At 36.4% G+C, this 15,405-nt stretch overlaps 1 protein-coding gene across 5 annotated transcripts in view; it reads left to right on the plus strand.

Moving 5' to 3' along the window:
• CADM2 (cell adhesion molecule 2) overlaps nucleotides 1–15,405 on the plus strand; it is a 595,909-nt gene that overhangs the window by 290,373 nt on the left and 290,131 nt on the right. Inside the window, exon 1 of one of the 5 annotated variants that reach the window (XM_085590001.1) lies at nucleotides 14,813–14,834. The exons of the other annotated variants lie outside the window; for them this stretch is intronic. Within the exon in view, the coding sequence (XP_085446127.1) occupies nucleotides 14,828–14,834 (7 nt within the window). The 5' untranslated portion in view covers nucleotides 14,813–14,827. Of the gene's footprint in view, nucleotides 1–14,812; nucleotides 14,835–15,405 lie in introns of those variants that run through there. 5 annotated transcript variants of the gene reach the window in all.

A 15,405-nucleotide genomic window follows, 5' to 3' on the forward strand; every position in this document is an offset into this window, starting at 1 on the left:
AAACTACTCAAGCCAAACATGTAATGTTGGTGGAGATTTTTGGGTTTAGATCAATACAAAATTATTTGTAGATGAATCCAGAAAATATTTTATCAGTCTTGTCTAAGGATGTCTTCCTGTACAATTATTGTTACTCATGTGGAAGATGATTTGGACAATAAAATTACGTACAGATAGGTGAATAAAATGCTCTAAAAGACCCAACCCATAACTTTTTAATGTTATATTTCAGTATCTAAACCTGCATACCCAGAGCTTTTGTTCCAGAATATTTTTGCTATTATTATTTAAAAATTTACCAAATATTTCAGTTATTGACCAGAAATATGTCAGGGAAACCTACCAATAATTCTTGTATTGTTAGAATAAAATCTGATGAGTTAATCAGTATTACCATTTGGAGATGTAAAAGGGATTAGTTTTCTTTTCTTTATATTTTCTTTCTTTTTCTTATTTTATGTTCTGCTCTAAAAATCCTCGGAAATCTCTCTGCTGAAAACTCTTCTGCGAAATGCTGTTCATGTCTTCATTTGTCTTTGGAAGGAATTAATCTAAAAAGAGTTGAGTTCTGGCATAATATGAAATATAAAGGAACTGAAACCTGGAAGGTGGCAACTACTCCTTAAGATGAAAAATATGCATTGAGAACTTATATCAAATGTTTCACTTTATGGTACAGAACTCCTCAAGTAGTTCCACCTTCCAGTCACCTTTCTTCATTAAGTATTCTTTGTTGGTATTTGCAGAGCAGAGTGATCCTGGCCCTGTGCAGCTTCAGCACTGACAAAGGAGCGAATGACAGCTCCTCAATGATTTTCAGTTAATCAGTCTAATTACCTTTCACTTCCTTGCAGTGGCAACATCAAGCTTGTGAAGGAAAACTCTTCAAGAAATATCCAGGTTTCTCCTGTTGTGTTTTCTTCAGGCAGGCTCTGTTGCAACAATTCATTTTTGCATTTACTTCATCCCATTAAAATAACTCCACAAGGTCACAGGAGGTACCAGCCTGTTTTGGTGTCCTCTGAATGGATGGAGCTGGGTACTGAAGAGTTTCCCTGAACTGCAGCCTAGTAGTGAGGATGGAATGAAAACCTTTGTTTTACAAGTCATGAGCTTCAGTGGGCCACTACAGGATTAGAGAATCATAGAACATTTTGAGTTGGAAGGAACCCATTGGGATTATTCAGTGCAAGTCTCTGCTTCTCACTGGTGTCATCTTAACTACATGTCCCCTTGTCCTCACAGAGGGTGAGCCTTTGGACATTGAGGCAGACTGACACTAATCTGGAACATTTTAAATTCAACCACCAATAATTTAAGTCCACATTTTTATATTAGTCTTGCGAGGGAGGGTTTTCAGAGTCCATGCTGGCAGTTTCGGGTTTGGCCGCATTTCGTTTTTGTGGACGCTCACAGTGAAGCCTCACATGGCAGCCATTGGTTAATATGTCTGTAGACATATTATCTATGTTTTATCTGTTTTCTGTGTAACTCTACAACCTTAATTCGTATCTCCTGGTTCAGAGGAAGCTCATAAAATTTTATTTCGTCCTTTTTTACTTCTGTGGCTCTTACTGTTCTTTCACGATTTCAGCAGATGTTTGTGTATTGTTCTCTTAAATCTGTCATCTTCTGTCTTTTTAATTTTTCTGCAGTTCAATTTAGTGATAACAGGTAGAAAGGAAGTAAATTTTTTGTTAACAGTGCAAACCATCAGAGGATGAAAGCTGGTCACAGTAAACACAATTGCATAATTTGTGATATTCAGACAAAAGTTAGAATATTAGTGAACAAGCCTGTAATCAGAGATCCTTCTCTTTATCATTACCTAGCCTTATGTGGATAGTTATTTTTAACACTTATTTTTGAAATTTGATTTTCTAGATGACTAAAAAAGCCTATGCCAGAAACCAAATTATTTGTTTTCTCCTGAGTGATGTATTAGATCCACATTTGTCCCCATTTGTGAAGTCTTTGCTTTGACCCATTTATTTTGATTGTCTTCTCAGCATGTTTTCACAGGCACATAAACAATTCAAATAACAATAATATGGGTAAAGAAAGTACACCAAGATACCTCAGGTGCTCTGTTTAGATAGAATATGCATCTAAATTGATTCAGAAGTAATATGCACTTTGGCAAAGTGCCATGACATTCAGACTTATCTGTAGGAAGAATCAGCAATGAAAAATAATGAAGACAAAGAGAAGACAAAGAAATACAGGTTGTCTTTTTCTGCCTGCTGAATTTTAAAAAAATGCTCACTATTGTAAATTTTATTGGAAATGCAGAATGATGAAAAGCAGCATATTCTGTTAACCATTAGCCATACTCATTCAATTCTTTCTGTGATGCCTTCTGTCCTCTGTATTTGAGTTAGTGGTGGTCAGTTTGTACGTGCAGATGCAGGGAAGTCTATCTGGGACTATCCCACCCAGCCTACTGTTTGTGCATCACACTGGACCTTGCACTTCTGCCCTCAACAATCCCATAATTTCCAATTAGAAACTAAGGATGGTGCCTGTCCCACGGCTGCCATGGGAGAACTCTGCAGCAGCATTGCCCCATGTCTGTTCAGAAACTGATGCCTGTGACCACACTTTCCCAAAGGTCTTCAACACCCCATGGTATGGACAACTCCCTGCCTCTCTTCAGAGACCCCCAGGTTCCCACTCCTGTTTTTCACTCCCTTGGCTTCCTTGGGGTAGAAGACAAGCCTCTGCCAAAACCTGGAGGATTTATCAGATTTACCACTTAAAAGAGGGAGTGAGTCTTTGGGAGCAGTAGGAAACCTGAAAATAAAAATCTGTCAAAAGAATAATGTTCTTTTTAAAGAGCTCTGTGCACATGACAATGTGATAACTTGCTCTGTCATGAACATTTGTGTATATTGTCTGTCATATTTGTTATACACCTTAAATCACACAGAACGCTCTTGTCTCTCAAGGTGCTCTTTAAAATGCTGACAATATTTTTAATTTAAAAGCTTTTGTGATAAAATCTTATAGTTTAAGTACTATATTCAATGATAATTTTCTTAGCTTTGTGAGGCCTCTTAATTCAATCACAAACATTATTTTTTTTCCAGTTTATACATTTGTGTAATTCCACAAAAAATTCTGGTAGATTTTTTGAATTCTGTTGCATCTGCCAAAATATGTATCATAAATAGTGCAGAAGGACAAAATCTCATTTTTTATTGATTGGCACAGCTTAAGTGAAGCTAGAGAATGAGTGGCAGCGTGGGATGTGGCCCAATCATTCAAACAAAGCAACATGTTTTATAAAAATCCATGGGTCACTTCTCTTACTGCACTGTTTTAAAGTTGGGTATAATGTACTTCAGTCACTGATAAAAGTAGACAGTAGTCTAAAAAGTAGACAAAAATAAAACTTAATGTTTTGTCTTCAAAATGAAGCATGCAAAGGATTCTTATTATGCTCCTTTTTTTCTTTTTTTTCTTTCTTGACTTAACTATTACTGTATTTTACTCAGTGAACAGTGAGAGAAATGGTTACAGTCTATAAAACTGCAGTATTCACTGGGAGGATATCTGTATCTTCAAGTGCTTCTCAATTGAGATTATTACCTTTAATTTGTGATTTTTACAATAGTTGTCAACTACAAGATAGTCATATATTAACATTACAACTAGGCTATAATTTCTAAGAAATTTTAAAGGATTTAGGTCATTCTTGTTTGTAGATATGTAATTCTGAAGAAATAAACTTAGAGATCCTACTTCCTTTTTTTTCATCATTGAGTAGTTTGTGTCTTTAGTGCATTTTCTCCTCCCCTAAAGGTAAAGCCTGATAAAAAATGGAGTAGAGTTCATTAGACTTCTGTAATGAATTGTTTCTCTTGAAAACAAGAGAAAATTGATGTGTCCTGAATACAAACTAGATCCTGCACTTATAGAAACAAGTTTAGGTTCAATCAGAGGTTTCACTCCAGTAATTTTTTTTCATTATTCAAGTTAGTGAAGACTTCAAGGATTGGTGTTTTTTAGTAAATTTTTTTTAGAAAATACCTTTTTTGGCTTTAACAGAAGTCAGTTGTCTTGTCATTCTGGTTTCCATACTTGTTTGTTGTTGATGCTTCTTTCCATGTGTGACCTAAGAAACACCCTTCCATTTCTGGAAATACTGAAGAAATCAATTCTTCACATGCAGAGGATTTAATGCATCACTTTGTCAGTCCCAGCTTTGGCACCAGAACATTTGTTATTTATAAAGAAAAAGAGTTTTATATCTTGCAACTTTTACTACCTTTTTTTTTTGGTTATAAAGTGTCCATGTGCACATGCAGGATGCACATATCGTCTATTCTGTGTTTTATTGCCCAGACTCTGATCCTTTGACCCTTTTAACTGAAAAGTGGGACTGAAAAAGTGAGACATTTTTATCACAACTGAATAATTTGCCTTTTTTCAATAGCATTCAGCTCTCATTCATTAGGTCATTTGTTTCTCTGTTAAGGCTGGCACCAGGAATTGGTGATAAAAGCAAACTGAAGGTGAGCAATCAAAGAAGCACAAGTGTGTGTAGCTAAAGCAGCAACTTTGTTCTCTGAAAAAATGATGTGACTCTGTAATAGCAGATTTAGCATGTCTGTTCAGTAAAACAAAGTGACTCCTGCAGTGATAAGTCCTCTAATGGTAATAAATTGTGTTTGCTCTTGAGGGCTCTTTGGTTTTCACCATGGGGCTAAACTGCTTGTTGAAGTAGCCAGGATGGCTGAGCACCTTGTGAGTTCATGCCTGCTGCAGGGGAAGGAGAGGGGAAAAGAAACAGGAGTCTGCTTAATAGGAATGTTTACTTCATTTCCACAGTCAGACTTTTCTGTGGAAGAAAGTGTTGGAGGTTGAGCTATTCAGACCTTGACAGGTTATATATCCCCTCAGCTCCCATTTAATTAACAGAAAAGAACTCCGAACAATATTTTGGTTTGAGAACCTTCACAAGAAGAGGTGTTGGAAGCTGAACCTATTATCCACCTTATCTCCTCTCCAATCTTCTGTCTCCTCTGCCCATCAAGCACAGATTCAGTGCCTCATCATTCCCTTTGGTGCATCCTTCTGACCCACAGGGTCTGCTTCCATCGTGATATGGGTCAATCAGTCATGGATGGATTGCTGACTGCGCTGCAGGAGGTTAAAATGTTTCCCAGGGTTCAGTGGTGGGATGAGAAAAAAGAGGCAGGGGAAGTTTCAGGTAACATACATTAGTGCAGAATCTCACTCAAAGGGGTGTTTTAATTTAAATACTTCTATTAAGAGTTTAATAGAGTTGTAGCTTCTATCCCCACTGTGCTGACACATAACTATTTTTCTCCACATCTCTTCTCAGAGACACAATTTGCACTCACTTCTTCTCAAAAGTTGTCTTTTTCCTTGGATTAATAGAGATATACTTGAGCTGCTGTATATGTCTGGTAAGAATTAAATTCATAATAGGAAATATTTTTGCTTTCAGAAACAAGTATGTGGAAGAGTGATGCTTAAAAATTAAAGAGAAATAGGCTTCAAGGACAACTCTGTGAGGGCAAGCAGTATGCAAAATTGTGTATACTAAGAGGAATAGAATGAAAATAGTAAAGACAAAGGTTGACATACTTCATACCTCCTTGAAGATCAAGTCAGTTATCTCTCATTGAAAAGAAGCCTGCAATTAAATTGGGTTTTGCTGTGATGTATATAGCTGAAATCGTAGGTAGGTACTGCAGAAAACATGATTTGGAGGTAACAGTGAGATAGTAGGGAAATTTAGGGGAAAATACTGCGAGAGAAGTATAAATTATAGGAAAGAAGTAGAAATAACCCAGTAAAGAAGCCTGTCAAAGTGTCACAGAAACACTGTTCCATTATTGTAAGCAGGTTAAAACAATTCTGCAAATTAGTATTTCCTAGTATGTTTTGTCAAGATCAAATCTGAGATTCCTGATTTGTTCAGGAAAAAAAGAGTTTTTCATAGACTCCCTGGACATATCAATGACTTCTGTATCAAAAAAAAATAATGATGGGATCCTCAGCTTCCCCTCCAAGCACTGACTGTCTGGAAGATTCCAAGCCTTCACTGGCAGTCTGGCTCATCTGGATCAGCAAATTCCTAAACACTTATACATTCAATTACTGTTTTCAAAGTTTATTTTAGCTGTTGGATAATCTCATCCAAAAACATTTTGCTTATACATACACCCATAAAATGCCCTTAAGAAGAAGTTGTGTGTGAGAGACTAAATTTGGTCTTGTTCCTGTAACCATTCTGAAGCAAGTGTGGAATTCAACTTCCAGATGCCTTCCCTGGTGTATCTAGTCAAATTTTGAACAATTATAAGGCATAACAGGCTGACATGGGGTATGTAGTAATTTGCTTTGTGTCTCTTAATGTTTCAGTGTGATCAGGTAGATTATAGAATGGAGTTTATCAGTCTTCTGACAAACCTTGTTTGACACAGGTTGTCAAATATATGTCCTTAAGGAGAATATGTTTATTACATAAATTTGGTGAGTACTCATTCTACTATACCAATAGTATCCGTGGCATGCTGAGAAATAGAAATTACAGGCCGAACTCATCTTCTACCATCAGGAGGGATATGAGGGTTGCCCATTTTGAAGCAGAAGAATAGTGGGGCAAATTGTTATATAGACTTGGGTCTTACTTTTTAGCAGACTTGAGTGTCTGCAGAAGGAGCTGTGCATGTAGTTGTGGTGAAAATATGGAATATTCTTAAAGATCTACAGGTGATGTTGAAATACCAGGTTTTCTGAAGGTGGCCCGTGCTTCTTCAGCCTAAAACTTGCCTTTGTTTTTCTTCTTTTTTTTTTTTTTTTTTGGATCTCTCTGTAGTATTTCTTACCTCTTTACTCATTTTTCTCCTTTTTGACAATAGTATTTTGACTTGTAAAGAAGTCCTGTGTGTATCATGGGAACGGCCATGTGCATGTGAACAAAAACAGCAATCACTCTTGAACCCCCTGTGCAAAGCCAAGCCCATGCAGTTAGCACTACAGCTCAGCTCCAGCTGGCTAAAATGTCTGTATTTATTTAATACTGCAAGTTAGAGTTCCTATTTCCCAGCTTTATGCTGCATCTTTAATTAGTCCTAGCTCTCTTCAATTCATAAATTAAAGGCTGCCCTTTCTTCTGTTGGCAGGAGCATCAGTTACAAATTTCAGTAGCTGAATCCTGTTGCACTGTAAATCAACATTAAGCAAATAGATGTTCAATTATTGACTGACCAAATCAGCTTATTTTGCTTCACTGTATTGTTTCACACACTGGCAGCATCATTAAATTGGAATTAGTTGGTAGCCTTGAAACTCCTACTGCTTAATTGGAAAATGTGACTTTCCTGTAGTATATTTTAACAGAGCCTGGAGAGTGTTTTTTATTCTTTATTCTTGGTAGATGTGCTAATTTTCTGTCTCTTTCCTATATGGAGCCCCATGCCATGTTTGCTTTACCTGTCAGTATGACTGTAGTTTCTGCAAAGTGGCCAAAGGGTAAGATCCTGTCCTCTCCACCAAGTTTTCAGTGATCTCCATGGAATTCCATGTATGATAGGATATGTCTCACTCCTTTTACATAATCAAACCTTGAGCTCACCCTTGGAAAATACTTTGGGCATTGTAAGAACATTTCCCTCTTCTGGAGGACAGATCAGAGGTTGCCTTTGCAGCTGATATATAAGGAGCTCTGTAGGTGCCCTAAAGAATGCTGCATTCTGTTATCTTATGTGCTGTGATCCATGGAGGGGGAAATAATTTCTCTTACTCAATCTAAACTGCTGAATAAAACAAGAAATTCAGTGGTTTAAAATCTTTCTCTGCAGTATGTGTGTATATGTATATATATAAATACATATATATGTATACACCTACACATATACATACATACACAGAGAAATATAAGAAATGGAGTTCATTATGTCCTCAAGTATTTGGAATTCATTTTATATTTACAGACTCTTACATTTTATATGCAAATGACTCATTACACTTTAGAAAATGAATATATTAATTTGATTAATTTCTTACCTTATTAAAATCTTTGGAAATGTCACCTGCCATTCAATCTACACGCCACTTATGACAAAACAACAAATCTGACAAAGAAGTGAAGCATTAAATTTCTCCTAATCATGAGACAGACATGGCAGGTCTCAATTTATGCACACAAACATTGCTGAGTGTGCTGAAAACATAGAGATATTTAGCTCCCTTTAAAAAACTGATTAGAATAAAACCTTTGCTTTTAAATCTGTAACTGAATTTTTTTTTTTTTTTTCTGTCTTGTGGAAAATAAACACAGGGTTCTATAAATTTTCTGGTGAGACTGTGAACTAGATTTGAGGGTTTTTGAGATAAAGCAAAATATAAATGAACGACTGAATATCTGGAAAACTGGGGAGGGGATTGTTTGGCTTGGAGTTTTTTTAGTTGATGCTTTATTGTCACCTTTTAGAAGTTTTGTGTCTGAGGTTTGATGTCTACAAAGAAGAAATAAATTTCTCTGTGCATTTATTACCTAGTAAAATACTCTATCCTTGTGTCTTTCCTGGGGTAGACAGTGGGTAGCCTGTCAGTTCCATTATTGCAAGAAGGCTTAGCCCAGCAGTCATTAGCTATCCTTCATGCTTGCTATAGAATTCACTTTAAAATTGCTTGAATTCAGCATCTTCTCTGTAAAAAAAACCATATATTTGTTAGTCCAGTATTTAGAGCTTTAACATCTATATTCAGTTTACCATACTGGTATAAGACAGGGCAGAGTAACTACTCCAAATCTTTATTACTATGGCATAAATTATTAGAGTATTTCTTGGAATTTTGTGAAATGTAATGACTTTTAATACTTTCAAATTAGTTCGCTTTCTTCTAATGCAAGTGATGCACAATTCTTGTGTGATAATAATATTGTTGTGATGGGCGCTTTACTCCACTGGAGGCTTGTGGTGCTAAACCTCACTGCATTCTGTTCAAGACATTTGCATCACCAAATGTTTCCTGAGACTGGCAAAACCCAACATGAACTTGCATTTAAGCTTCATACATGCATATAGAGATTTCTAACCACATATAAAATACACCTGATGACGGAAAGAATCTCAGAGTTTTTGAGAAAGTGATTCTAGGTTTGAGTGTTCTATGCAGTATTTTCTTTCTTGAAAAACTAACTTATATCACTGAAAATATGAGAAGTTATAATGACCTTGAGTAGAAGATATGCAATGTTTCCTTAGTTAAATATGCATTTGAAAAAGTTTACTTCAGAAACTACTCCATGTGAAAGTAATGTCTACCTACATTAATAGTTTTATTATTAATGGCTTTGGACTATATTATATCACTTAATTGGTGTTTATAAATAGCTTCCTTCCCTGTGGTTATGAAATATAACATTTACCAAACTTCTTCTTTGATGGAATTTACATATGGCACATCATGATGATTAAAAGCCAGCCGTCTATTCACAGCATGGCAAGAAATAGGATTTGATTTATCTTTGTTGCTCGCCTACCACTTGCTGTGACTGTACTTTTGAAATTTTAATATTCTCATTTCTCAAAAGGAGCTTGTTATGTAAAGTATTATGTAAATATCTTTTATGCTTTGTTTTTGCCTTTCTGTGTAAAAAACTAGAAATTTTAATGTGATGAGCAAACAAAGCATGAAGGTGGGAATGAAGTCTCAGCCAAAGAGATTTTGTGTCAAAAGAGGCAGATTTATTTATAGCTTGAAATCTAAAATAATTTAAGTACAGTGTAATGTGAGCAGCATTTTGAATCCCTTTCATATGAACTATTGCTTAATAATCAGCTGAAATGTATCACTTCCAGATTCCCAATACTTTTATAGGTTAGTACAGGTACAGTGTGGTTTTCCAAGACAAACAAGGGAGTACAAACCTGTTGTGTGTGAGCTGACAGATCCCTTTTCCTGCCCTCCTTCCTCCTGCTCCCCTCTCACCAGTGACTCCCCAGTGGCAAATAAGTGAGGTCCAGAGCTCAGGCTGGTCAGGCAGTGATGGGATGCACTTTATGGGATGGAGATGCAGCAGCTCCATCTGCATCTGCCACAGCAAAGCACCTTTAAAAGAGTAGGGATTGTGAATTCCTCTTGCATCTGCTCAGATTTTAACACTCCCCCTTTTAATGTTGGCCTTTCCAACACAAGAGATTTGATCAAGGTGTTCTTCAAAATTCAGTGCCACGCTGGGAAAGTCTAGTATAAACCTGTTGTCTGTCACCTCCTAATTCTTTTTAAGCAATTAAGCACCAGCTGGTTCTCTGAGGTTACACCAGGATTTTTGCTTTGATTTTTCTCCATATTTGAGCTCAGTTCTTTTTTTCTGTTGCTTGGTTCAGCAAGGGAGCAAAAACGACTTTGACTATCCTTTCCCCTTCTTGTGAGGCAGCCTGTGCCTACTAAACATCTGCTCCATAGAAAAATTAAAATAAGGATGAATTAAATGTACTTAATACTATGGTTTAGAAAACTGAATACAGAACTAGGTATCCAATTCAAATAGAATATTGTCTAAAACTGCACACAAGACAGAGAATTAACCAATGCCTGTACCAAAGATTTGGAACAGGAGGTGCACAGTGGGTGGTTCATATCAAATGCAACCCACAGATAGATTGGGATGATTTTTTTTTTTTTTTTTTTTGTAATGGATGGGGTTTTTTTCTGGGTTGTGAGGGTTTTGTTGGTTTTTTGTTTGTTTGTTTGGGTTTTATTTTTGTTGGTTTGGTTAGAGTATTTTTTTTTGTTTATTAGAGAACCTCCTAAAAACTTTCAAGTTATTTAATGTGCCAATAAAAAAATAATAACTACACCAAGGGCAAATTAAAACATACACATACATACATATATATATATATATATATCATATATACACATATATATATAGTTCTGACAGTTTGAACTGGTAAAGGTGAAGAAATGCTGTCCCCTGTAGAAAACAGATGTACTCTTATACACCATTAGAAAACAATAGGAAGCAATCATAGCCCTCTCCTAATTTTTAGTAGAATATTTCATATACTTGCCAGGGTTTTTTTTGCCAGTTTTTAGAAATTAGTATGGCAGAATGAGTAATTATCAGTTCTAAAAATAGCAGATAAAATCATCCCCAAAGTGGAGCCCTGCTGGGGCTGTAAAGCTGGTTAGATGGGGTTTGTCTTGGAAGGCTCTCAGGCCCTGTCTCATGAGATGTTGTGCATCCTTAAATCCTGTTGGATCTGAATGGTAAAAGGGATTAAATGTTCTGCAAGGCAGAGTAAATTACTTCCTGTGTCAGGAAGAATAAACATATAAAAGTAGTGCAAAATGTGTTTTTCTTGCTCTGTGCATTGTTATAAATGCTGTTTGTTGTGATAAACAATATATACAAATAGATTGTAACCACATTACCTTGACTGAAACTTGTTTGCTAACTATAGAAGAAAAAAAAAATGAGGATTAGGTAAGACTCCTTAGGATTTAGTTTACAAACTGTAAACTGTAGCAAATCTCCATTTTAATAATTCTTGAAGAAAGCATGACACTCAAGAATTTCAAATTCAGAAGTTTCTCACTTGCTAGCTGGGTTAGCAGTAATAAATTCATGCTGTTTCCAAAGAAGTAAAAATATTAAGCAACAGGCTGCTCTGTCTTGAATACTAAAGGCTTCCAATCTCTAACATGGTAATTTCAGACACTTCAGATTTTTTTTTTTTTGTTATATCTGTTCAATTAAACAATTGTAGAGAAGACTGTAATTAAGCAAGAACCTATGAGCTGAATTATTTACTTATTAAGATAGTAAACAGATTGTCATTTATTGTCTTCCACACACACTTTCAAATCATGGTAAAAACTTTCAAGGTGTTGGGTGTGTAATGGTAAATTATAAGACACTTAAATAATTTTCTGTGTCCAAAGAATATGCTGTAATGGAAATAAAACAGTATAAATGACCTATAGTTGATCTTTTGTAGCCTTTAAAGAGTATTGTAACAAATTAGAAAAGCCTTTCTTTTGTCTCTATTGTAGTCTTATAAGATGACTGTTAAGATGCTGAACTGGAAATCATTCAATTTCTGTGCAGGCATTTCAAAAGCTGTTATACAACCCTAACATTTAAGCTGGTATAAATATCTTTTTATTCCAATCATGCATTCATTTTTTGTTGAAACATAAAAAATGAGCTTATCTTCTTCTTGCAGAACAGAATAATTTGTATTTACCATTACTGAGGAGGGCTGTAATTATACTTGTTCAGATTAAGACACTGATGAAAAATGAAGGACCTTTTCATTGCCCATGCCAGGTAGGGCACAGACTGCACGAGTGTGCTCACGGTGTTCCACTGCTGATCTCAGACATGCCCTGTTCCAACAGAGGATTTCTTCTTCCTACAGAAGAAAAAATAGGTGCTGCAGCCTGTCTGATAATTCTGTGTACATGGGAAACAATGAAGTGTCCATGGTCTCACAGCAGCAGGAATAGTAACAAACAGATGGCTTTAGTTTACCCCTGCAGTGGCTACCCCAGGAGCACAAGTGAGTTATATTTTGCCTTGTTTTCATAAATCTGTTTCACTGCATTTATTCAAGATGTGAGTGGACTCAGAACAGCAGCAACAAGAAGTGTATAAAAAAAAACAAACAAACAAACAAACAAAAAAACCCCACAAATACAAACAAAAAAACAACCAAAGGACAACTCTCAGACCTATTATTTCTCATTGTGGATTGTTAAATGATTGTAAAGATGTGAACAGTGCTTCTGAGGACATCTGTGCAGTGCTACTAAAATAAGAATATTGCCTGGCTTAGTCATGGTCTGGATTCATGGTAGCCATTAGCTATCCTGACACTTGAATGTATCCCTTGGGTGTAATGAAGAGTTTTTATATTTCATTGCTTTGCTTTGAGATTGAAGCATTGAGTTCTCTGACCTTACAGACACTTGGTTTAATCTGAGATGTTTAGCTAAAATGAAAATGGTTTACCTATGGCTCAGCTTACAGGCAAATGCATGAAGAGAGTTTAGAACTGTCTAAAAGGTAGGGAGAGGAAGGAGGAAAAATACTTCCCCTGCTCTTGGAAGCATGTGAGACACAGGTAGTGTCTAGCAGTTGTTTCTAATTCAAGAGTATCTCTGGCAATTTGTTGCAAGAGCTTTGCATTGCAGTCTCAATAGTCATATGTGTTAAATGGTGACACTTCCTACCTTCTGCTGTGCTCTGAAAGGACATTTGCCATCCCCTTTCTCTCTGGGGCCCTGACAGGTTCTGGCAGGAATGGAGGGAAGAGTGGGTTGCACTGAGTCACCAGCATTCTGTGCCCTTTACTAGAACAAGTTTATTATAAATGCTTTATTTCCCCCTCCCGCTGGAGTTCATTTGAGGCTGATATAACTTCTTGCTGCAACATCTTATCCCTTTTTGCACACCTACATGGTATGTTTTACAAACATTGTATTTTTATTATATTTTTTTTGATGATCCAGATCTCAAGATTGCATCAGTTAGTGACAAGTAATTGGTTACCAAATAATTTTTCTACAGTCCTGGGTGTTCTTTGAGACCCTTTGCTCTCATCTCATGATTTTGCTCCTCTATCTGCATTTTCGTGCTAGATTCATAAATAGCTTGCTAGATGAGAACTAACAACTAACTACTATTTTGCATTACTGCTAAAATTATTTTAGGGTATCAATAACAGTGGGCTTTACACCCCACCACTGTACAAAGCTAAACCAAATCAAATCAAGTGGGAGTTACCTGATAATGAGAGGATTGCTGTCACTGTTTATTATAATAAAATAATGCTCTTAGGTGAGCCTAAAACAAGCCTAGACAAAAGCTATTATGTCCTTGCAAATTCACCCAGGAGTGGTGCAACTTTACTTGGTTAGAGACCTGCACAGCAGCTTCATGACTTGAAGCCAATGTTGCCATTCAGTACTGCTATTCACATTATTTCATCATGAACTCACATAATTATGTGAGTCTTTCCTTCTCTCTCTAAGTTTTGGTGTTGCTTTTCTATATTTGGAATTTCAGATGTTATTAGGTTAGTTCCCATCCTATTCTGAAAACACTAGATAGCAAGTCAACCTAGGAATATGTCTGCTGTGCCCTAAATATTTTTGGGGTTTGTTTAGTTTTGTTTTACTTCAAATTGATATATTACAAGCTAAATCAAGGCAGTAAAACCTTGAAAAGTTAGTCCCTCCATGGAATCTCAAAGAAATAATAATGAGTTTACCTTTCTTTCAGTTGCCTCAAGCTGTCAGCTGTGCTACAGCCCTTCTCCTTTTTCCCCCCAAACAGGCCAAAAACTCCCCCTGTTGAAATTTTTTTAACATGTTTGTAAAAAAATACCCTGACAAAAATCCTATCCTCAGCCTTAACTAACACAGAGTTTAAGTTGCCTAATTGTATCACATCTCAGGACATGGTTCAGTAAAACTCAGCATCTGGAAGAAATAAAAGGGCAAAGGCAAAATCATTTTAAAAAACCCACCTTAACTTTAATCCTGTATCTCTTGAAGTTTATAGGACATACCTGTGAGCAATCAGCCTTGTGTGTGTGAGGGATTCCAGTCCAGCATTCCAGAGGGGAATGACAGCAGCTTGGAAAATCAGGATGAGATAGGGAACACATGAGAGGATGGTGCTTGTAGGGCAACAGCAAAAAGGTGTGTGCCCCTAAGAGAGGTTCATTAGCTCTTTTTCAGAGCTGTTTTGTGTGTGTTGGGCCAGGGGCTGAGCTTGTTGTCATCTTAAGAGCTTTCTAGTAATTAATCTGTGCGTTCTGGAGGTGTAATGCTTGGTAAGTGAAATTATAGATTTACATGCATTATGTGCTTATGGGCAAAGAAAATCTAGATTGGAAAATATATTTTCTGTGGAGTGGGCTGGAAATGAAAGATGACTGAGGAAGGAGTTGTAACAGAGAATTAAACCTTATTGTTTACTTTTTATGGTTTACTTTGGGTGCTGAATGATGATTTCTTGGTTGTTTAGGAAATAGGTAAATCAGGAAAATCTTTTCAGATTAAAGTACAACTATTACAACTTGCTGGTATAGAGTATTGTGGATGGTCAAAATCTGACTGTATTGGAAAAAAAAAAAAAAACAGTTAAGGGAAAGGAAACCCAAACAACTCACCAGGTGTTTCTTGACAGAGAAAACTTTCCTTTTTTTCTGGGGAAACCTTAGATCTCAGACTGTGTGAAAGCTACTAAAAACTAAGATATTCTTACAGTCCTCCCCTGGTTGTTACTTGCAGGTGTCAAAGACTGGCAGCTCCTTGTTCATGTGGGGAAAGCTGAGTTGCAGCCAGCTGCTCTGAAGGGAGCCTGGGTATCTGTCCAGCAAGGAGAGGAAAATGTAGACCTTA

Source organism: Lonchura striata, chromosome 1, assembly GCF_050655825.1.
Source record: "Lonchura striata isolate lonStrDom1 chromosome 1, ASM5065582v1, whole genome shotgun sequence".
Taxonomy (NCBI): domain Eukaryota; kingdom Metazoa; phylum Chordata; class Aves; order Passeriformes; family Estrildidae; genus Lonchura; species Lonchura striata.